This window comes from Amblyomma maculatum, chromosome 8 (genome assembly GCF_055883805.1).
Source record: "Amblyomma maculatum isolate TAMU_Amacu chromosome 8, ASM5588380v1, whole genome shotgun sequence".
Classification (NCBI taxonomy): Eukaryota; Metazoa; Arthropoda; class Arachnida; order Ixodida; family Ixodidae; genus Amblyomma; species Amblyomma maculatum.
In genome coordinates, this window is record NC_139351.1 from 46,346,920 (window position 1) to 46,372,455 (window position 25,536).

The window sequence follows — 25,536 nt, forward strand, 5'->3', positions numbered from 1 at the left end:
ACCTTTGTCCTTGATGGTGCTCACCGCCCCTCAGCCTCAGCACCGTGTTTCGACAGACGTCTCTCTTTCTGTTCTCACAAAGACTATTAATCCTAACCTCACGCCGAACCAACGCCAAGAACTGCTGACATTGCTTCGACAACACCAAGCCATTTTTGATGCCACTTCCCCACCACTGGGACGGACTAGTGTTGCGCACCATCGCATCATTACTGAAGGTAACTCTATCGTTCGCCGACGGCCTTATCGGGTTTCCCTCTCTGAACGAAAGGTAATTGAAGAAAATGTAAATGACATGCTCCATCGCAATATTATTCGTCCCTCGACAAGTTCATGGTCCTCCCCAGTAGTGTTAGTTAAAAAAAAGGACGGCTCGGTACGCTTTTGTGTTGATTACCGCGCACTCAACAAAATTACCCGCAAAGATGTATCCCCAATGCCAAGAATTGATGACGCCCTTGACTCTCTCCAAGGCGCCCAATATTTCTCGACTTTGGACCTCCGCTCGGGTTATTGGCAAATACCTATGCACGAGGACGATAAAGAAAAAACCGCTTTCGCAACTCCCGATGGCCTTTACGAATTTAATGTTATGCCTTTCGGACTTTGTAACGCACCAGCGACATTTGAAAGGATGATCGATACTGTGCTTCGTGGCCTAAAATGGAGAACCTGTTTATGCTACTTGGATGACATTGTCATCTTTTCGTCAACTTTTAACGACCATCTCACGCGCCTGAATGAGGTCCTCACGTGTCTCGCTTCAGCGGGCCTTCAGCTCAACACCAAGAAGTGCCACTTTGCACAGAAGGAAATTAAAATATTGGGACATCTAGTCAGCCATGACGGCATTCGTCCAGACCCTGAAAAAATTATCGCGGTCTTGAAATTTGCTCGTCCACAACGGACTACAGAATTGCGCAGTTTTCTCGGCCTGGCGTCTTATTTCCGGCGTTTTATAAAGCATTTTGCAAGTATTGCTGCTCCCCTCCATCAACTACTTAAAGCACGCAGCCCTTTCGTGTGGACTGAACAGTGCGAAGCTGCTTTTAATAACCTGAAGCACGCCCTCACATCAGACCCTGTTCTTGGCCACTTCAGTGACAGCGCTCCAACCATCCTGCACACTGATGCCAGTGGTATCGGTCTTGGCGCTGTACTTCTGCAGCGCGATGCAACTTCGCGTGAGAAAGTGATTGCCTTCGCCAGTCGGACTATGACTCCAGCTGAGAAAAACTACACTATTACAGAACAGGAGTGCCTTGCCGTCGTCTGGGCTGTCCAAAAGTTTCGCCCTTACCTATACGGTCGGCACTTCACAGTTGTGACCGATCACCATGCTCTTTGCTGGTTGTCTTCGCTCAAAAATTTGACAGGCCGACTTGGCCGTTGGATTCTACGCCTGCAAGAATACGATTTTGACGTCATTTATAAATCGGGTCGCCAACACCAAGACGCCGACGCTCTTTCTCGCTGTCCACTTTCGGAATCGGCTTGCTGTTTTTCTTCCCAATGCATTTCCACCTATGACCACAGCCGACCATCTTTTCCCTGACGTATATCACAACAGTTTCATTTGACTCTGAGAACAAACACGCTGTCCGCTCACAGCAATTAGCCGATTTCTACTGCCGTCCCATCATCGACCGCCTTATTGGCGCTTCGGACCCACCCAATGCTCGGCTTCGCCGACAACTTCGCAATTTCAAGCTCGAAGATGGCATCCTACTCCGCTTCGTGTATTGCACTGATGGAACTCGCTGGATACCAGTCGTGCCGCATGTGCTTCGTCAACGAATACTGGCGGCTCTCCACGATGACGCTACTGCAGGTCACCTTGGTATTGACAAAACCTACGACCGCGTGAAAAAACGATTCTTTTGGCCTGGCCTATCTTCCAGCGTTGCCAAATACGTCGCATCCTGCCCTCTATGCCAACGTCGCAAACGACCGACTTCTTCACCTGCTGGCCTTCTACAACCCGTTCCCTGTCCCACCACGCCATTCGACGTAGTCGGCATCGATTTATATGGTCCCCTACCTCTCTCCGAGGGGGGTAACCATTGGATTATAACAGCTGTCGACCACCTTACACGCTATGCTGAGACAGCACCTGTACCGACCGGTTCCGCTCAAGAAGTAGCAAATTTCTTTTTGCAATCAATTGTATTGCGTCATGGCGCTCCTCGGGTGCTCCTAAGTGACCGCGGGACGGCCTTCTTATCGACAGTCGTTGCCGAAGTTCTTTACGCGTCATCCACCCTTCACAAGACAACCTCGAGCTACCATCCCCAGACTAACGGGCTGACTGAGCGATTTCACCGCACCTTATCGGATATGATCTCCATGTATATCACACCGGATCATCGAAATTGGGACACTATTCTACCATTCGTCACTTTCGCCTATAACACAGCAGTACAACGGACTACCGGTTATTCTCCATTTTTCCTCGTTTATGGCCGTCCTCCCACTACAATTCTCGACGCTTCCTTCTTCTCTACGCCCGACTACTCCACATCGGTACCTACCCAGTTCTTATCTCGTGTGGCCAGATGCCGTCATCTTGCCCGCCTCAACACAGCAGCGTGCCAGGAAGACCGCAAGAGCCGCTACGATTCTACGCATCGCGTGGTCTCTTATCGTCCCGGTGACGAAGTACTGCTTTATACTCCACTGCGCACCCCTGGCCTTAGTGACAAATTCCACCACCGCTACCTTGGTCCCTACAAGATCATCAGCCAAACTTCTCCAGTTAACTACAAAGTCGCGCCTGTTGATCCCCCAGCCGATCGACGCCACCGTGGAACTGAAATTGTCCATGTCTCTCGCTTGAAACCGTTTGTGCGCCGCGGTGCATCGGTTAGTTAGGCGCGGCCAGGCTGGCCGCTTCCGACCCCCCGGGCAGATTGTGTGAGCCTTTTGTGGACCTTCTTTCATTTGTACATGCCATCATCATCTTCTTTCATTTGTACATACCATCATCATCGTCCCGCGGCGCCGGCTCTGGCGCGTGCCTGGGTTGGTGACCGGATTAAAACACTGGACAAGGCTTCGCTGTGCTTGCCGCCACGACCTCGCCGTCTTGACCTAGCCTTCTTCCACAATATATATATATATAGGGAGAGAGAGAGACATGGTTGGGTTGTGACTACTGGGCCAGGGAAATGCGAACATGATGCCACACAGCTTTCCCGATTAACTATTTTATTCTAACAACAATTCCAGACGGTCGACCGTTCTTCGTCAGGTAGAATTGAGAATTGCGATCGGCAGGAACAACGACACTCACTTCTACCCTGAAGAAGGACGGTCCACCATCCGAACCTGTTGTTAGAGTAAATATAGATAATCGGGAAAGTTGTGTGATATTCTATATTATATATGTATATATCATGTTTGTTTTGTGGGGTCTCATAGCCTGAGTCCACGCCAAAGCGACTCAGGCTATGAGAGACACCGTAGTGGAGGACTTGGGAAATTTCGACCGCCTGAGTTCTTTAACGTGCACTGAAATCGCACAGCACACGGGCACCTTGCTTTCCGCCTCCATCAAACAGCGGCCGTCGAAGCTGGGATTCGATCCCGTGTCCTGGGAAACAGTAGTCGAGCGCCTTAACCCCTGCGCCACCCCAGCGGGGCTATTACATATATAAATAGGACGGGGTTGCTCCAGGCGTAGAAAGTCGTTTCGTTCAGAACAGCACTCCCACTTTTTCCACCACGCACACTTCAGTCCTGGCATTACTACTTCATTCCTCCGTCACAATTTCCCCCTGCGCAGACGAAGGGCCGCCGGGTGAGTTATACTGTCTCCCAAGAATGATATGACTTCAGACGAGTTGATGTAATGCGTGCAATTTCATAGGTGATGTGACTTATCCTGGGCACAATCACATAAGGGCCTTAATAGTCTGCGTGTAGCTTTTGATGCGAGCCGCGGCGCCGGACTCGACGCCAAAGCGAAACCATATCGCCCGAAGCGTAGGTAACATGCCGGCACTGGCCATCGTAGCGGTACTTGACACGCTCTTCTGATGCAATAGATCGCAAGCGGGCCTCCGACGAACTACTTCAGCCAAGGACAATATCTTGGCGACATCCAGATTTTCACTGGAACAAAATGGTAGGATTGTGTCGAGGATGTAGCTGGCGGACAAGCGTACAAGAGGCGGAATGGTCTGTATCCGGTAGTTTCATGAGTTGCGGTATTGTAAGCATATGAGATGTAGGGCAGTATGGTGGCCCAGTTATTATGTTCCGAGTCCATATACATGGCAAGTATTTGGCCGGTGTTCTGTTGATGCGTTCAGTCGAACCGTTTGCCTGTGGGTGATATGTTGTTGAGTGCCTGTAGGACTAGTGCATAGATGTAGCAGCTCCTCAACTGTATCGGCAGTAAATTGTCGGCTTCGGTTACTGATCACTACTCGTGGAGGTCTCTGCCGCAAGAGGGCCGAGTTCAAAAGGATCAACGACACGTGATGCGCGGTAGCTGATGGTAGAGCTGCTGTTTCACAATAGCGAGTAAGGTAGTCTGGACATATCACGATCCACCTTGCCGTTGGGAGATTTGGGAAAAGGTCGAAGTAGATCAATTCCAACCTGCTCGAACGAACTGCTGGGAAGTACCACAGGATAAAGTACGCCAGGTGGAGCGGAGGTATGGCGTTTATGACGCTGATACTGCGTGCAGCTGACCACGTATTATCATGGATAGCATTCTCAGCCAGTAAAACCGCTCTTGTGCTCGACGGAGTGTGCGGGCCAATCCCAGATGTCCGGATGCGAGGTCGTCATGTATCAGATGTAAAATAGAGAAGCACAGAGCCTTTGAAATAAGAAACAGGTATCGTGGGCCGAATGCACCACCGCAGCTCTAAAACTTTTTTCGCTTGTTCTTTTCAGTGCAGCTTGGCGCCGGCATGACGCCATTGTTGAGCGATTCGTTCTGCTTCAGCGCCTCTAGCGGTAACAGAACTGCGTCGCGGCGATTCGGTCTCAAGTTCGAGAGAGACTTCTTGGACAACTAGTGAGACAACTGGAAAGGAAGCAATGATTGAAGGAAGCCCTTCTTGAGTGAACGTGGGAGTGCTCCATCACACACCGTATTCGATGATGTCTCTTTTTAACACGTGGCGCGGGAAACAGCTGAAAATTGACAGTTGTTAGCTCAGTTATCTGGCATAACTGAGCTAAGCAACTGTCACTTTTCAGCTGTTTCCCGCGTGATGCATATCCTAGAATATGCATAGCGAGAGGCACGTTTCCCTGGTTGAGCTTTTTGTGGTCATATATGTTTAGGAATGAGAGATGCTGATACCTAGCTGCTGCCTGCTCCTATATTCTGTGTGGTGCGGCGATCGAGGAAGCGCCAAATGAAGGGCGTCACACGAACGGCGGATACAACGAACACCGACATCAACTTCGTATACGCGTCAATCGCCTGGTGATGTCATTATCAGTCTTGACTGCGTGACTGAATGTGACGTCATTATGATATGTCACATCTAGTCATTAGACATGACCAGATGTAACGTCATGATGACGTCATATACAATCACGACTTCACCATGTGATGACGTCCAGGGGCACACTGCTGTTTCCGCTCCGCACCCTGGTATCTGCAATTAGCGATACGCTCTTCTCTCTGCTCCGATGCCTCCGCACCTGTCTTGGCCTTGAGCCCCGCCGGGGTGGTGCAATGGTAAGACGCCCGACTACTGTGCCGGAGAACTCGCGTTCGATCCCGACCTTGGCGGCTGCGTGTCGATGGAGGCGAAACGAAGAGGCATCCGTGTGCTGTGCGATATCAGCGCACGGTAAAGATCCCCATGTGGTAGAACCGTAACCCTCCACTACCGGCTTTCTCTTTTTCCAGTTTCACTCCCACCTGCCTCTCTTTCCTAACGGCGCGGTTAAGGTGTCCACAACAACAAGTGAGACAGTTACCGTGCCTTTTCCTTCCTATAAATGAATCAGTCAGGCTTGGCCTTGAGCCGCTCGTTCTGCCTTGCCTCGACGGCTAACCGCCAAGGGACAAAACTGGATCCGACGGCTCGAGTTTCTCCCGTATTCTACGCCGTGCAGTGTCGGCCCCGCTCTCATTTTTTTCATAAGTTGTTATGCCACCGTACCATCCCCCGCTTTACACGACGCCTGGGGCAGGCAGGTCACCGCCGCTTGCGGCGGGGGCTAGCCTGCCACCGAATTTTTATCTGTTGTAGGCCGTCATTGCACCCGCCACCGCTTCGGTGGTGGACGACGGCTGTTGTTGCGGCGCGCGTCTTTCTTTCCCTCTTCTTTTTCCTTTCTTCTCTATTTTCTCTTCGGTCTGCACGAGGCAGCGGAGGTTCTCCGCCGGGATGGTGCAGTGGTAAGACGCCCGACTCGGAGAACCCGGGTTCGAACCCGACCTCGGCGGCTGCGTTTCGATGGAGGCGAAACGAAGAGGCGTCCGTGTGCTGTGCGATGTCAGCGCACGGTAAAGATCCCCAGGCGGTCGAAATTACTCCGTAGCCCTCCACTACGGCTCCTCTTTCTCTCTTTCCACTTTCACTCCCACCTTCCTCCCTTCCCTTAAGGCATGGTTGCGGTGTCCACAGAAAACAAGTGACACAGTTACCGCGCCTTTCCCTTCTTATAAATAAATCAGGCAGCGGAGGTGGCTCAGGTACAGAGCTTGTAGCTGGCCCGTGCATTTTCTTTTCCTTCTTCGTACAGCTACAACAACAATAACAACGAACCCTCCCCCTTGCGCACGCGAGACGCCTCGGCGAGGCGCGCATGCGCAGTAGACAGCGAAACTCCTTGGTCGGCGGCAACCGCGTCTACTGTACGGTCGACGCGCGGCGACGGCATCGGCGAAACTCTGACGTCACTTGGCTCCTCGCCACTGCGCAGTAGACCGGCAGGCTGGGACACAGCCGATGTATGCCCAGACCCGACCAACGTGAAGTGTCGCGGCTGTGGCTTGGAACATCCAGGCGCTGGACACACATGTGAACCTAAGTGTCAACTCTGCGGCAAAGACCATGTCCTAGGAGACAACAAATGCCGCGAAATACACAGGACGCCCTACCTCTCAAAGAAGAAAATGTGGGAGAAAAGGCTAGAAAAACAACAACTGCAATCAACTTCAGGAAGCCAGGGATCCATCCTCTACTCTTCGGAACAAGAGCACCGGGGACGAGAACCCCGAGGAAGGAACCGGGCAAACACGGACTCACGGTCGGGGACCCGATCGAGATCAAGATCAAGCTCGAGAACCAGAGAGACCTCGAAATCCCGGGACACGAGCCAGGGACGAGGACCTGGCCTGCCTCCCAGAGATCCCAAGAATCCATGGGGCCAACTCAAGTCAGCAGACAACAAGACGGTAAGCTTCGTTAGCAAAACCTCTCAGGCTGAAAATAGAGAGATGGAAAAACTCAGAGGGGAAAACGCTGAACTTAGAGAGATAATCAAACAAATGAGTCGCGAAATTCAAGAACTTAAATCTAAATTCACCGAAAAGCCCACGGCTAACAGCCCGCCAGCAAATCAATCATATGAGGTACCAAAAACCACAAATTCCATTACTACTAATTCTACTTCAGAGGAATCAAACTGTATGAACTTGGAATTCACCCGGCTGCCACCCAAGAAGCGTAAAGGGGGAGAGACCGATCCATTTATAACCCTTAATAGAAAATTTGAACAACGTAATGACAAATTTGATAAGCAACTCGAGAATATTAACACGCTAATCCAGCAACTTCTAGGGGCTCAGGGACAGATGCAAGTGCAGATTCAAAATCTCACTAAACAAATGCAGGAAGCATCACTGGCCTTCTCTGAATCCAGTAACAGAATCGCAAAACTAGAAGAAACAATGGGTAACAATCATGGGCAAAAGCCATAATCAGAAAGACAACTCCACGATCTGGCAGTGGAACTGCCGAGGGTACCAGAGAAAGCGAGCGCTATTGCAACAATACATAGAACAAACTGCCGACAAACCCATAGCTATCATGATACAGGAGACTGGGAAAAACCCAACCAAATTGTTTGGATATCAAAGCCACAGCAGCGATAGGGGCGAAAAATCCAAAGTCACGACTTTTATCCAGAGAAACATAGCCGCTACTAATCACGAGATCACATCTCGGGATATAGAAGCAGTTTTAACTGAAATCATCACTGGAAAAAAAGACCGAAAGAGTATCTTTCTCTTGAACATATACAGCACTCCGAAGCAAAAGAAAGTTAGGTTTCAAGCCCTATTTCGAAAAGCCCTAAAGATCGCAGGAAATAACCCGCTTATCATAGCCGGTGACTTTAATGCAGCCCATCAGGAATGGGGGTACAATCGGCAGGATCCTAAGGGCAGACAATTATGGGAAGACATGCAAACACTAGGACTCACCCTGCACACTGATCCAAATGCACCCACACGCACGGGTAATAGCGTCAGCAGGGACACCACCCCCGACCTGACCTTAAGCAAGAATGTAAGTACAGCGGACTGGAAAAACACCGAGCAAAACCTAGGTAGTGACCACTTCATTATTGCACTCACATTAGGAAAAGGAATCAAAATTAGAAAACCCAAACAACCCAAAATCACGGAATGGGAAAGATTTAGGCAAATACGAGAGACCGAGGGAATTGAGAAAATCGACGATATCGATAAGTGGTCACAAACGCTAAAGAAACATGTGGAGGAAGCAACAGTCACTCTAGAAGACGAAGATGCACCGCCGAGTATTGATAGCAAACTCCTAAACATGTGGAACAAGAAACAGAACCTAGAGAAAAGCCTAAAAACACAAAGATGGAACCGTAATATTAGGAGAGCACTAGCTCGACATAATAAAGAGATGGAGACATACGCCATCAAACTAAATGAACAAAACTGGTGTAGCAGATGTGATGAAAAGGAACAAGGCATGAGCCTCTCCAAAACATGGAACATTCTACGACACATGCTCGATCCGGAAAAATCTAAAGCACAAGCCAACGTAAATCAAACTAAAGTTAAGCATGCCTTCGAAGGCTCGGACGAACAATTGATGAGTAAATTAATCGAAATCTACATTGGACAAACGGAAACCGAAACGTAACCAACATATGAGGGGAAACCTAACTTAGACTTAGACGCCCCCATCACCAGGGCTGAAGTCCAAGCTGAGATTATTGGATTAAAGACAAGATCAGCCCCAGGACCTGACGGTATTAAGAACACTATTATCAGAAATCTAGACGACGATTCAATCACAGCCCTGACAGGATACATGAATAAGGTATGGGAGTCTGGACAACTACCGCAGGCATGGAAAAATGCCAGTATAGTCCTCATACCCAAACCGGGGAAGCCGCCAAAACTACAAAACCTAAGACCCATATCACTGACCTCGTGCGTGGGAAAGCTAATGGAACGCGTTATTCAGACGAGACTTACCAAATACATGGAGCAAGAGAACCTCTGGCCACACGAAATGGTGGGCTTCAGGCCGGGGCTAAGCACACAGGACGTGATGCTCAGACTTAGATACGATATCATAACACATGAATCTTCAGATACAAAGACTATTCTCGGACTTGACCTAACCAAAGCCTTCGACAATGTCAAGCATAAGGCAGTGCTAGAAGGTCTCCAAGAAGTTGGGGTTGGAATCAGAACCTATAACTATATCAAAGATTTTCTCACTAACAGAGAGGTCACCATGAGCTTTCAAAGCGCCAAATCACACACAATCACCTTGGGCAGCAAGGGAACGCCACATGGCTCTGTCTTGTCTCCCTTTCTATTTAACATTGCTATGAGGGGGCTACCAGCACAACTAAAGCAAATACCGGACTTAAAATTTAGCATGTACGCAGATGACATAAATCTCTGGATAAATAAAGGTAGAGACGCAGAAATAGAGAACAAACTCCAGGCTGCCGCAAATAAGGTGGTTGAGTACGCTGCAGAACGCGGTCTATCCTGCTCGCCGCAAAAGTCAGAACTATTCATCTACAACCCCAAATATAAGAAGAATGAAGCAGACATAAAGATAAATGTTGAAAACTACCCGGTTTCACAAGTAGAGGAAATTAGAATCCTAGGAATGATCCTCCAAGCAAGAGGGCAGAACACAAACACCATCAAAAAATTGGAGAACTACGCATCCCAAGTTAATGGCATATTCAGAAGAGTAGCGCTTAGAGGACACGGTCTCAAGGAACGTAGTCTACTCAAATTGACACAGGCCTACATCATCAGTCGCATATGTTATGCCACACCTTTTCTCAATCTCAAAAAGACAGAACGTGAAAAAATCGACGTCATAATTCGAAAATGCGTCAAACGCGCACTAGGCCTCCCTGTCTCCACATCAACAGTGAAGCTGGAGAAAATGGGGATTCATAATACATGGCAAGAGCTCACTGAAGCTGTTAGAATCTCTCAACTGGAAAGACTAAGTCAGACGGAGACAGGCAGAGCCATCCTAGACTGGGTCGGACTCCAATCAGACAGAGGCCCACAGACGAAAACATCTATCCCACCCAACATAAGGGAACACATACTGGTACCACCCTTACCTCGAAACATGCACCCAGACTACAACAAAGAACGCAGAGAACACAGAGCCAAAGCCATCGCTAAAAGAATGAAACGCAAAGCAGTCGATGAAGTTGCTTATGTAGACGCATCATGCGGACGACATGGAGCAGCTGTCTCGGCAGTAGTAAATGGAGAAGGTGCACCTAAAATTGCGGCTTCGACACGCACCCGTGACATTAGTACAGCTGAAGAGGTCGCAATAGCGCTCGCATACACTGGTACACAGGCCAAAGCTATAATCAGTGACAGCAAAACGGCTGTCTGGAATTTTGCAAAAGGACGGATCTCAGAGGAGGCCAAAAAGATTCTTCTCACAAATCCCATTACTAGAACCATATCCATCATATGGATACCAGCACACGAATCTGTCCCTGGCAACGAAGCTGCGCACCTGCTGGCCCGAGATCTCTACCACCGGGCAGCGGTAGAACAGCCCGAATGCAAGGGAATTAAAGATTGCGCTATCACATACAATGAGATCACAGAATCTTACAAATTAGATCGAAAAGTATACCCTCCCCCAGATCGGTCTCTCACTAACAATGAAGCACGCATCTGGAGGCGATTACAAGCCGATAACTACATCTGCCCTGTCTGGGTTTTTTTAACACAGACCGGGGAGGAAGAAGATTCTAAATGTAGAACTTGCGGACAAAAAGACACGCTAGATAATATAATATGGCAATGCGCCGATTCCCCAGGCGCCGGCATTAACATTGATAGTAGAGAAGCCTGGGAGGTTTGGCTGCGGAGCGAAGATCCCACCGTTCAGCGGCACGCGACCCGCCTGGCGGGTTGCGTGCCGCTGAACGCGTGCCGGGGGCGGGAGATGAAGGGCTCCTTTTCGGTGGAAATAAAGTTTTCATTCATTCATTCGGGCCCAAGATCCTCGGTCGGAGTCGAGCGGCGTCTGCTACGCGATCAGCGAGGCGCAGCAGCTTCGCGGCTCTGACTTCACTTGGCTCCTCGCGCATTCGCAGAACTGCAGAAGCGAGAGCCACAGCGACACGGCGAGAATGCAGGTAATGTAGCTCTGGCTACAAAACATTTTAAACAGTTCCCCAAGCGAAATTGAGGTACGAGCGGTTAGTGTTTTGCTTCCAATGCTCCTTATTGGTTCACGCTTTTGCGCTATCCATTTTGCGCTATCCCACAGACGAAAACATCTATCCCACCCAACATAAGGGAACACATACTGGTACCACCCTTACCTCGAAACATGCACCCAGACTTTTGTTTTGCCTCTTTATAGACCCTGACAAGTAGATGATCACGTTCAAGCGGCTCCACGACCGCGCAGCCGCTGTCAGTTTGTTCACACTTCTTGCGTGTAGCATACAAGGCTAAAAGCCATCACCGTACCCCTCTTTGAGTTGGAGCTCTCAAGAAGTGAAATTTCTCCTGGCGCAAATATTTAAGTGGCGCCGTCATACGGTGCGGCAGCCATCGGAACTACAGACCTAATACGTGTTCGCCAAGGTATATGGCGCCTTCGCGTGCTAGTGCACCCTATCATCGTCAAACTGCCCGAAAATGTCGAGTGAAATAAATGCCGAAAAAATGATAGACGGCCTGTAAAGAACGTGTATGATATACGTAGTGCCGGCTGAGGACGGGGGGGGGGGGGGGGATTTGAGTGTGTGATCCGCAGATCAGTGAGTAGTGATTAGTAAATAATGAATACAGACAGCGTGGTATAGGCAAATAAACTCGTGTGCGCGCGTGTGTGTGTATGTGTGTTGCTGAAATGGAACACGTGCGAAGACCTGTGGCTGGTACTAGTGCGACATTGTCTGGCATTGCACAGGATAAGTTTGATAGTGCGGAGGCATCAATTGAGTATGTGCCTTCTGGTTGTGCTGCAGGACGGAGAAAGGCGCCAAGGAGGTAAAAGATATTACAGACTGCTGAAACATCGTAAAAACGGGCTACGAGGCTAGAATCTCGAATCGAAAGCTTGTTAAACGCGCTGCTGAACCTTAACTTCGAAACCCTTTCCCGTGATCACTGGTTTACCTAGGCTTAAGTCTCCTTAGTTTTTTAGGGGTTGGTACGAGAAGGACCCCCGCAAGCGACCCCCTGCGCCAGTAAGGAACCTCGACGACCGCTGTCTGTATGCCAAAACATAGGAAGCGTTTCCGCAAAACACGAGTGCTTTCACCGTGCGGCAAATGAACCCTTTATCCCCGTCTGGGCTGGCGGCAAGCGGCCGCTGACACGATGTCGGCAGCAAAAGATGACTTCGTTTACATAGGCGAGAAAGGCGATGATTAACGCTGGTATTGCGACGGCGTCCTCTTGTCTGAAGTCACATGTGGTTGACAGGAGGCTGCTCATGACGATGTGTTGCAAATGGGAGGAGAAACCCGCCTCCGGTGCCTCTTTCCGGTCTCGGGCGGCCGCCAAGGAATTTGTTTGAAGGAGTGCATAAGAAGAAAGGATAGCCGTCGCGGAGATACAAAGAACAGACACTGGACCAGAGGCCGTGCCTCGTTGCTGTCTGTTTTTGCCTTAAACCGTTAAAGAACACTGTGTGGTATTTCATATTTTATGGGCTGTTCTCCTCAATCAAAATGCAATTTGACTGCATATTACTTGAGACAGAGCGCATAAAGTTTAGCGCTTTAATTTCTTTTGGCACCAGTTGTCTGCATATTAACTGGGCCGGAGCACAGGCAGTCACCACCTTAAGTTCTTTTCCTACGTACCTAGAGGGCTGTTTGTGTTCCACTACATGACCAGTCATCACACAAGGAGCTGGTATTTTTGTAGCTAAAACATCATTATTGAAGGCTATAATGAAATAGTAAGTCGATTAACTCATATTTCTTTGAAAATACGTGATCTTGTCATTATCTAGAACCTCTTAATTTTAAAAATGTCTTCCACTCGAGCCAACTACACTTGTTCACAAATGCTAATGAAGGGTGCATCTCACAAACCAAACGGTTCCTCAAGTTTACGGACCGAAGCGACGGTCTTTCCCACAGAGCTGTTTCGGTCGGCTGTTTTTCGCCTCTGAATAGCCACGCTGCAGTTTACTACGACGCTAGCCTAGTTTAACCGGAGAAAGTGCTCAAAATTCTTCCGAGCTTCCGAAATATTGGACTTTTTATTAGGCGTTTTCAGCATTGTTTTACGTATACTGCAGGCCCCCATTTCAATTTCTGCACAATGCTTCAGCTCACCAGAGGACTTCATTGTGTGACCTGCTCACCAGATTCAAAAGACTGCGATGTCACACACATGTCACCAAACGTACCTGTCCTATGCCTCCGTAGTTGAATGCGGCAGGAGCTCCGGGGATGAACACCGGCGGCTGAAGAATGCCGGCAGTGATGGTAATGAGTCCCTTATTTCGTTCGTAGAAAGCGTCAACTATGCCTGTGTCGAAGTTCATGCTGAAATCATCCCTGAATGAATTCATCGTGATCAGACGTCGCGCTGCCAGGAACGGAGTGGTGAAGCTCTCGGCAATGTCTGGCACATCAACTGCACTCACATCGAACAAAAAAGTACCAGCCATTCAGATACGGATTATCAGCATAAATTTTTCAGAGAATAATAAAAACCTACAGAACGAAGGTTGGTATGATCGGTAATAGCCACGTAAAAGCAATAGATGTATGATAAGCACAGACAGACAATATCTGTACAGCGCGCCCATGAATACAGACCCCAAACTAACGGACTATATTGTTATTGTGCTAAAAAACAAACCCCATGCTGGTTCGGTTATTTTTAAATAAATTATGGTCCTCCAGCGCTAAAAAAAGGTTACTGTCAATCGCAAACTCTTCATTTTTGTGCATGCTGAAGGGCATGATTTTAGTCGGTTCCATCCCTGGCTCCGAACGATTATTAAAGGCACACTTCAGGTGGTATTGTAACGCACAGATATCCAGCGGTAAAAAAATATTCAGGTTTCAAGCATTGCTTGAACCTAGTGATAAAACTAAAGCTGTGAGTGCTGCAGCGTTGGCGTTTCAACGCCCGCTCTTTAATCCGTGGTTTTTATTGTGAGAGCAATACTACGTTAGGTAAAACCGTTTTTCAGCGTGGACTGTACTCTGCGCTCCGTCGCGCGGCGCACGCCGCTAGGCCACAGCAGTTGTGGCTGTGGGAAGAAGGAAGTGAAATGCATGGGCCTGCTACTGGCTCTGTAGCTGAGCCACCTCCGCTGCCTCGTGCGGACAGAGAGACAGTAAAGAAAGAAAAAGATGAGAGAGAGAAAGACGCGCACCGCAAAAGCCGTCGTCCACCACCTAAGCGGGGGCGGGTGCAATGACGGCCTACAACAGAAAAAATTTCGGTGGCTGGCTAGCCCCCGCCGTTAGCGGCGTTAACCTACCGTCCCAAGCCCCGTAGGGACAGGAACTGCCACAGCTGGCGCGCCGTTGCCGTAACAATGCTATGACGTTCGCTCGCTCTTGCGATCGGTCCGCGGCGGTTCCACAGGGCTTTAGGCTGTGTATTGGGCGCGAGCGCCACCACTGGAGCGAAAGGCGCTAGTGTCGACCTAGGGGAGCAAGTGGGATAACGTGACTCCTCTTTCTGCTGCTGCTGCTGCTGCTGCTGCTGCTGCTGCTGCTGCTGCTGCTGCTGCTGCTGCTGCTGCTGCTGAAGGAGACGTTTGATTGAAAACGGGCATTTTAAAAGCTAACAGAATGTAACAACATTCCAGTTTCAGATATTAAATGTCCAGCAATTTTCAACACATACTTTTCATCTGTATTCTCTTCCGAAGATAGCTCTAACCTACCGGAGGTACCCGACATTAATTGCCGCTACATGACACCCATTGAAATAACTGAGGAAGGTATCATCTCTCTCATAAATAACCTTAAGGTATTTACTTCAGCTGGTGTTGATGGCATTAATTCTAAAATCTTAAAGAACACCATTTCAATCTCTAGTAAATTTTTATTTCATATTTTTCACCAATTTTTAACTAGTGGATTGCTGCCCGCGGATTGGAAGATAGCTAAAATAATACCGATTTTTAAAGCAGGAAACAAAACTTCAGCTGAAAATTATCGTCCAATATCTCTCACATGCATCTGCTGTAAAATGCTTGAAGGGTCATTCCTGCGAAACACAGTTATTCGAACTAACAACTGACTTGCATTTCCATATGAATGAAAGTCTTCAAACTGATTTTATATTCCTTGACTTCGCCAAAGCTTTCGACCGGGTAGCTCACTGCCGCCTGATTTCAAAATTATCATCACTCCGTCTAGACTCGTTAACTTTAACATGGCTTCGTAACTTCCTTTCACATCGGCAACAGTTGGTATTTGCTAACAATCTGTGCTCTAATCTTTCCCCTGTTATCTCCCGTGTGCCGCAAGGTAGCGTGCTCGGACCGTTATTATTTCTTATTTATATAAATGATTTACCTACTAATTTATCCTCTTGTATGCGAATTTTCGCGGATGATTGCATCATCTATCGCCCCATTAAATCTTCTGATGACCACCTGGCGCTCTAATCAGATCTGCTTCTTATTAACGAATGGTGCAACTCATGGTTAATGACCCTTAACGTTTCGAAGTGCAAAATAATATCATTTAGCCGGAAACTAAACAATTCCAGCTTTCCATACCGCATTCAAGACGATTTACTGACTGTCGTATCCCATTACAAATACCTCGGTGTTAATCTTTCGTCTGATCTTTCATGGTCCTTCCATATTACATCCATATGCGCTGCCGCCTCAAAGTCATTAGGGTACCTACGATGTAATCTCAGGAATTCTCCTGCTCATATTCGTAAACTAGCTTACCTTACTTATGTTCGTCCGCAACTTGAATTTGCTTCATCCATTTGGTCTCCCTATCATAACGACATGATCACCGCAACAGAATCCATCCAAAATAGGGCAGCACGATTCATATCTCGAAACTATAACTACCATTCAAGTGTCGCTGTGATTAAAAGTAACCTTTCGTTAGAATGCTTAGGTACACGCCGCGGCATCGCCCTCCTAACACTATTTCACAAGTATGTATACCCCAATCGATCCTGTCCGCTTCACCTCGATGTTCCATCCCGCAAATCCAAAAGATTGCACAATCACCTCAGTTTTACAAGAATATATGGTGACACATTAGCCTTCAACTCATCAGCACTTCCACGAGCCATCAGATTATGGAATAACCTGCCAGACATTATCGCTTCTCTTACTAATCTAGAAGCGTTCCATCGCCAACTCATCACATATCACTGAGCCTTCATTTTGCCTTATTTGTCTTATATACATTTTTATTAAATTTGTTGCAGCTGTTAAATGTCTTGATGGTTTTTATTTACTCGTGTTTGCCTATGTACTCTTTCCGGGTTTTTTTTTTCCTTACCATTCTATTTTAAAGCGCCATTCGGGGCACTGTGTGCCGCTTGCTGTTTATTGTGCCTAATCTGTGTGTGTGTGCCATTGTGCTTTAATCTGTGTCGCGTATTTCTTTTTCTTAATGATATAATAATTTCCGTGTCGTACTATTTTGTTTGTTCATATATCAATTACCTTTGTATTTTTTGCCTGTTTCCTTACATTTTATGTATATATTGCACTGTATAGATTTTATGTCCCCCTTACACAATGCCTAATGGGCCTGTAAGGTATTTTAAAAAAAAATAAAAATAAAGATATCCAGCCTTGAAATTTTTGATCGTGCATTGTTACTAAGGCTGCTAAAGTTTATTTAGGCTGTTGATACGCTGTTACTGCTCTGCACCCAGACGTAATCGAGGGAACCCGGCGCAGCTCCCGTTGCTACCCGAAACATTTATAAGCTCACAGAATCTTCCTTAATCAAGATTTGAATGGGCAAAGAAGGGAGTGATCATTCTCATGATGTGCTCAGCAGACATTTCAGCGAGCAAGATTTCGTCTATGGAGTTAGCGCTAAACAGTTCGGTGAGCGGGAGAAGAAATGGCGCGCGCGTTTTTATTTGCGCTTATCACTTGTGAAGCTAACGATACTATTCCTGGACGGATGGAAAAGATTCTGGCTTTTTCACGTAGCAGTACGCTCCCGAAGAAAGGAAGGATCATGCGAAAGTTAGGGTCTCACATTATTCTAAATTAACTCGTTGACATGAAAATTCCACTTAAGTGAACTAGAAGAATTTGCCACCTCGGGCAGAGGTATTTAATGTGAGAAATGATAGTCTATGAATAAATGAAAGATAATGCACTGCATGCATGCTGTGATAGTGATCGAGGTATTCGTAAAAACAAAAAAAAACCTACTGTTCGCGGGAAAAACAAATATGCGGTCTACAGAGTGCCAATAGCGGTAGTCACTGAGCATGAATTCACTGCATGGAACGCACGTCTTCACACTTGTTAAAAAAATTAATCAACGTCATCTCCACAGTCAAACTCAACTACGTTCTCTAATCTGCTCTACTGCGTTCAAGGGAGCACGCGAATGGTACGTGTTACTTCTGCCGGCGCTATGCGAAGGCGCTCAGCACCTGTCAGGCTGCTACCTGATAGCACTCTGCTCTTGCAGAGAGAAAGAAGAATTACCTGTTCAGTGACTGCTTACATCTGACTGGTTGTGTGGTAGCTTGAATTGACTTTTTTTTTTCATAATAGTAATACTGGAGCCAGTGCGCGTCGTCGTAGCACTAAAGCTCGTAAACTTTAATACCTCAGACTCAGTGATGTGCTTTCCTGTCAAATGAATGGACCTAATACCTCAAATTAAGCTTATGAAGGCCCATACCGAGACGCATATTAAATAAATAAGTCAATGGAATGCTAACGCGCAACTGAACTGCCTAGGAAAGCATCCTACAGCAGCCGTTCGATGCGGGTTATCTCGCTTAGTTCGTCACGCGGCGCTTCCGAGAGGTGGCGCCACGGTATGTCCTCGCGCCCAATACATATAACGATGCATTAGGTGAACACTGCTCAATTGCGTTCCCTCGCTGTTGCGCTCGCTCCACAGGCGAACGATCAGACTGCCTTGGCAGTGGTCTCCACTGGTGTCCCTGGGTGCAACGAGAAGTTCTCATGACCGGGGACATCAACGAAGACAAGAACTCCTCATTCGTCCAAGTTTTGAACGAGTGGTGTCACTGGGAGTATGTCCGCAAGAACCCAAGTCAAACACACATTGGGCCAGAATTTTGGACTTTGTATTTCACGTAGTTACACCGCAAACAGCATACGCCATACATAAAAATGACTATGGCTTAGCTTAGGTTAAGCCTGGATATCCGAAGAGAAAAGGTTCAGTGATGCTTGTGGTTTAGCTTGTAGTTACGCCATAGTTGTACTTGTGGTTTCAACTTTGAGCCTCCTGCCGTCGCCGTTTAGTGATGCGTCCCTCTCTTTGCTGAGGTGTTTCATTCGCTCGTTTCGTCCTGTCCTTTTCATTCCTCATGTCCTTTCCGCTGCGCAAATGTTCGGCGTCTTCGCTAGTTGCCGGTTCGGCATCCCTTTGCCGTCGTTTATCAAGGCGAGCCTCTCCGCTCTTCTGGCGTTTCGGCAGCTCGCTTGGCCTTGCGCTTCTCGTATAATCGCTGTCTCTGGGCCAACTTCCAAGTCACCAATTCGGGATGTTCTTTCATGGCGAGGCATCTGCATTACTTGTACGAGCACTGCTATATATATACATCGCAGCATTATGAGATGCGCCGCAGCGAAGGGCGAAACGAGGGTGTGGTATGCGCAGTAGCGTCAAGCCGAACGCACACCGGTGCTCAATCGGTGAACATGCGCAGAGCGCGGCGATGGCGAAGGTCGACCAGCGGAGTCGCGCTCGGTGGCGGCTGCGCTGACCATCTGCGCCTCTCCTTGTGACGTCACTCAGCGAGTTCGCGCATGCGCAGCTGTGGCTAAAAGTGATCACACGCACGCCAGACCCGCTGTTGACTAGCGGATGGAAGGGGTAGAAGTACTCCCCTGATAGGGCTGGGACTGGTAGTTCACCGCAGCTTACGGCGGGGGCTTGCCTGCCACCGAATATTTATCTGTTGTAGGCATAGATCATAGCATCAAAGCATAGATCACTTCAACAATTACGTTAGAGTGAAATGAGGGAACCTTCCTACGCAAAAGGTAGTGCATCCTGTAACAGTCTGTTGAACGACGCTGCACTGCACCGGCACCCAGTGAGTGTGCAACCGCGTGACCCTTGAGTCCTGCTAGTAACAAGGGGATGGCTCTATCACCGAGGGAAGGATTGGATTTTTATCGGGAATTAGCAGCATACAAAATCTTCGAGTTCAGAATCTGAGCCGAACTTTTCTGGCATAAATAATGAGTATTGGGCTGAAGCAATGTCGCGAGCTATTTGTGGCAATGAGTATAGGACTTGAAACTGCGATAACTGAACGTTTTACCCACGTTTGCTAGCTGCTTAACTGGTTTTAAAAACTACTTACGTTCTATCCCCCAGGATATGCCGTTGCTGGCACCGCCGGCAGCCCTTCCTATCGAAAAGAGACAAGGCTGTCCCAAAGAACCAAACAGCCAAAGCAAACCAAGCTAGGCCTAGTGAAGTGTGTGGCCTAATCAATGCATCTTCTGCATCTACAAGCCTATCTTACAACGCATGGTCGGAAAACTGGGTTTTATGCAAAAGAGATAATGAATATCCAGTTCTGCATTGCTGTTTTCTTTGGGCGAAAACGGGGGAGAGACACCGGGCGCCAAAGAAAGCTTGTTCTACTGCGCTCGTTAATCGGTTCAGTATATGAATGTTTTAGCGACGTGATGAGTCTGACAATTCTAGACGCATTTGCTCACACCTAGAAACACGGCAATAACGACACATGGGAGGCAGGAAAACCACCCATGCAATGGGCACATCGGCACTTTGACACTCACAGTAGAAGGCTTCAAGCAACCACGCGGGACTAACTGCTTCCGGGTAGGCCATGAGAAATGTCAGTTTCAAGGCCTTCTCGTACATCATGCACCACAAGTTGCCCGCAATCCACTCGGTCTGATTGAGCTTCTTCAATAAGGCTCCCATCAGATTCCCAGTAAGCTGCCTGACGAAAGCCAGCGCAGAGGGCGTCATATCTGTAGAAGAACAGGAACGTTGGCAGAACAGAAAATATGTCAGGCTTCATGCAGAAACGATGCGAAACAGGGAGAAAGTTGTCATCTTCATCACAGGTCGTTTTGTGAATTTTCATTAATTCATAGTGCCTCATTTACCCCCTCAACATTTTCTATAGTAATAATAACATTGCACTATTATGAGGTGAGGGGAAAACAGGCAATCAGCAAATAGTTGACATAAAACGAGGAGGCTGACTAGGTCCTAATGTTTCGGAAGTGTAGAAATACATATAAGTGAGCTAGATGAACTTGTTCGTCATTAAAATGACTGTATTATGGATAGCTGGTGTAGGGTCTGATGTTCTGTATCGGTGTGTAACTCTAAATAAAACACCAAGAAGGGATTAACGCACATGACTACACAGATGGCAGTAAGAAAAACACACTTGGCCATACGCATGCGAGCAGTGACAGGAAAGCTTTCATGCCATCATCGAATAAATATTCCGCTTTTAGCCGACCTCTAGGCAGATTTGAAGGTAATAAGGTGCTGTCCCAAATGGCGACAATGGGGACCAACTACCAATCCTCACCAGTTGCTTGTAGATCTGCGGCACCAGTGTCTACGGTAAAGATGAAAAATTAAACGCCAAGAGGCATTGGGCTAGGCGTATCATGTGGCGCTGTATAGAGACCACTGCATTCAGGAGCGATGCGACCTTGCTGTGTTTATAGATGTGAAATATAGAGTCATTGCTGTTCAAAGTCTCTTAATCACATTGAGCATAAAGTAAATGCTAAATCATTTAAAAGGGACCAGTAAATAAGTGTTGCAACGAACGTTGTAAGACTGATAAGTTAGGACTTGAAAAAGGCTATTGATTCTTATGTGATGATGGGCAACGCAAATACAAAATTGTCACGTGTGGCTGAGGTGTGCCTTAGTGCATTTTCCAATCGAAACTTATTCGCTCCCATGAGGAATTTTAGTTGGACCTGGGAAATGTTTACCTTTTCCCTACCGTGTTCTGAACATCACTTGAACTATCAGCTGGGAGGAAGGTTTTCCATCCCTCCCTTGGCCTTTTTGCGATTCTGTCACTTCTTCCACAATCTGCCGCTTTACAAGCACCGGCCGTGTCATGTGCCGTCTAGTTAATTACCTTTTGTCACGGCGTACGAGTCATTCTACGTGGTTACGTATACACAATCAGCCTGGGTACGAAACAAAACGGGTCCAATAAGAATCAAAATAACATGAATATTGGAACCACCGCGACGTTCACTCACCCGCCAAATACATACATTCTTCAGAATATATGCTTGTCATAGTTTTCATAATCTGGGAGTGCCTTGGCAAGCACTCGCTTATTATGACTAGCAGCTTACCGGTATGGCTCAAAAGGAAAGTATACAACATTTGCATCTTATCTGTACTTTTCTATTGGGCTGAAACGTGGAAGCTAACAAAGAGGCTTCTACTTAAGTTGAGGACAACGCAAGGGGCTATGGAAACAAATATGATAGGGATAACTTTAAGAAATAGGAAACGTGCAGAGTGGGTCAGAGAAATACCTCAAGTCACAGACATTTTAATGGAAATCAAGAAGACGAAATGGGCATGGCAGAACTTGTTGCACGAAGAAAGGATACCAGATGGTCATTTAGGGTAACAAACATGATTCTGAGGGAAGGAAAGCGTAGCAGGGGGCGGCAAAACATTAGGTGGGCGCATGAGATTAAGAAGTTCGCAGGGGTCAACTGGATGCAGCTCGCACAGGTCCGGGTTAATTAGAGGAATATGGGAGAGGCCTTCGCCCTGCAGTGGATATAGTCAGGCTGAGGAGGAGGACGATGATAATAATGATGATACTTACAGTTTCTGACGTAGCGCTGGGAGACAGCCAGGGGCATCACGCCGATGATGTAATCGTAGCAAAAGCGCGGCACGCTCTGTTGGTCATTCTTATATTTTTGCTGAGCTGCCGAATTCATAAATTTGCCGGAGGCAAGTGGAATCAGCTGTCGAACGAGGCTCCAGGCGATCAGGAGCCGGGAGTCACTGCGCGACATCCGCTTCTTGTCCAGGAGCAGCACCACAAGTGCCGTTGAGTTCTCTGGCAGATAAACTTTACTGGTCGATTTCACTTTATTGAATGTGGCCATTTGGATCAGGCGCAACCAATGTTCTGCAATAGGCGAGGAGGGTTTCTCGGTCATATAGGAGAAGCACCTCTCCCAAAACTCTGTTGTCGCCAATAATCGCGCCAATCGTCCAAACTAGACGTCGATGTACGGTTCTCTAATCATTTATGCGCAAATCATTCAGGGTAAGTGGCTTTCGACTTTTTAGCGGGAGAGATTGGCTGAATCTCTGCAGCGGTTTCATGGGATGTGAAACACCAGGCGTCTCTGTACTGTGCGACATTATTGCCCGTTGCTTAAGCCCTAGTGCGCAATACCATTTGAAGTCCTCCACTACGGCGTCCCGTATAGCCAGAGTCACCTGGCGATTTAACCCCGTAAACCAAATCAAGCCAAGCCAAAGCACAGTAAATGAAACAAAACCAAAGCTTATTGAACGAATCCAGACCTGGTGCGTCATGTATAAAGTCCGCGCACACAGATTAAGTACTGTCGAAGCTACGATAACCTCGGTTTACGTCTCGGAACTCTCCGCGATTAGTGTCATGTTTAAAAGATACACTGACCTAACCATATCAGTACAGTTTTCTGTCGTGGAATAATTTTTTTTTCCTGGAATGGAACACTGTTAAAGTTAATCGCGCTGTCCAATTCGCAATTGCCCCTAGCGGCACATGGGAGTAACAAAAACCTTGTTTAATTACATACTGAGGCTTTTGCTTGTACACAAGAGGGTCCAGCACATTACACACATTTCTGTGTGGTCGCCCCCTCCCCTTAACTGCTTATAGAAATAAATAACCACCCTGTTGTGCTGAAGAGTCTAAATTGACCGGGCTCATTGTGACTAATTAAAGGAAGACCCATGCTCATATCTTAGAACTGAATATAGGATCATCAAGCTCGTTTTCAGTGGCCTCAATAAAAATATTTGTTTACTTAAATACCCTAAAAGCCGAAATGGAGATGACATAGGGCGGGGGAGGGGCGGAATAAAACAGCAATATACAGAATCTTGACACGTATTACTTAACAACTACACTTAAGAATTACATTTACAGTTCGAAGTACACAGCACTAAATTCATTTATGAATACCTAGGTTCAGGGAAGAGCACACAATGCTTAAGCGGACAATAGTGAAACCCATATTGCGGTGAATATAGACAACCAAGGTACCCTGAAAACTTGTTTTTTAATTGTGATAAAGCAGTTAAATCACTCGGCAATGGTTGAGTTTCAGTTTTCTATAGATAACCATAAGGGTGAGGCTTGATATTTTATCGTTATACATTGGTACACCGCGGGGGCAACGTGTCTCTGCTGTAGTTTATCGGCCATAGAAAAAACCGAAGTGATGGTATGGCGTGTGTATCACAGGGTATAATGATTTGGTTCATGGGTCCAAGTGCGTATGTGGTTTCCTGGCATCTGTAACACACCCTGTCGTGTGTGCGGTAACATTGTCCTTATGGCAGCCGAAGCGGCAAACCGCTTCGTCTGCTAACCCTTGCCCCTTAGGGTGACATCAGGCTCCCTGGACGCTCGGTGTCACCCCTCCAGACAAAGTTCTCACCCCCACCGATGCACTGTAGGGCACGGAAGGCGACTTCCACACACGCGCGCGTGCGTGTATGCATGTGTGTGTGCGTGTGTGTGTGTGTGTGTGTGTGTGTGTGTGTGTACGTGTACGCGTACGTGTGCGTGTGCGTGTACGTGTGCGTGTGTGTGTGTGTGTGTGTGGGAGAGAGAAAGAGAGAGAGAGAGAGAATTGTAGAGGAACCACGGAGAGGAACTATGCTGGCAAAAGCGCCACCCTCGACGGGACGTATAATCCTCACGCAGCAATCCTAATCCAGGAGGTGGGATGCATCTCTTACAATTTGGCGGGTGCTGTGAGGACATGTGCAGAAACGCTAACCACGAAAGAATGGCTGAGAACAGAATTCCTAGCTCTCCAGAGCTCCGGAGGAAACGACTGAGAAGCGGTGAAAAGAGAGCGACCAAGAGGCTCTATTACAGGGTGACCCAGAGGAAATTAATGGCTCGACGCAGTTGGAATGAAGACAGGAACTGGAGCGCCGAGTGTGAAACCGCATTCTTCACAGCAAAGGTATCGGTACATTGTACACGGATGTAGTCAAATCCTCTGTGATATTCTTAGTTTTGTTGGCTTCGTTCGGGGAAGCAAGATAATTTTCATTAGCCAATTCAACTTTCTTTTAAACAATGTGCTCTATACAGATGTACAGGCAGCTTGAGGAGTATCCATCCCAGAATATAAGGTGGCGTCTAGACAGCACTGAAAATAAGCACAGGCGATAAAAATATCAATGCACTTAATCAGTGCAAAAGATAAATAAAAGTTTGGCCTGATAAAACAGACATCAGGATAAGTGAAATCAGGTTAATCATGAAGAGATCTACCACACTCGCCCGTATAAAGATGAGCTGCTCCGGATTGGAGCAATGTCATTCGAGGCAACTTTAAGGATATCTGGGAGCACAACGCAGTCTCACGAAGAGAAATCGCTGTTTGAAATGTCACTCACCGTGACCGCCAGCTTTGTTGGATGAGAGAAAAAGAATTTTTCAAGCTTCTACTGCGATTCTTGACTAAAAAGAATAACTGTATTGCAATTTATATGCTCCTTTCTGACTCTCCCCTGAGCGGTGTGACTCTCCATGATGCGGTGTGAATAAAAACAGTGTAATAATGGGCGCTGTGGTTGGGCAGGTTAATTATGACACAATATCTGTACCGATGTGTCATTCCC

At 47.4% G+C, this 25,536-nt stretch overlaps 1 protein-coding gene across 1 annotated transcript in view; it reads right to left on the minus strand.

Moving 5' to 3' along the window:
* LOC146181093 (neprilysin-1-like) overlaps positions 1-22,781 on the minus strand; it is a 41,372-nt gene extending 18,591 nt beyond the window's left edge. Inside the window, exons 1-3 of the mRNA XM_084575707.1 lie at positions 22,493-22,781; positions 20,436-20,633; positions 13,854-14,083 (exon numbers count right to left, since the gene is read on the minus strand). Coding sequence (XP_084431833.1) covers positions 13,854-14,083; positions 20,436-20,633; positions 22,493-22,781 — 717 coding nt within the window. The remainder of the gene's footprint in view (positions 1-13,853; positions 14,084-20,435; positions 20,634-22,492) is intronic.
* Between the last annotated feature and the right edge of the window lie 2,755 nt (positions 22,782-25,536).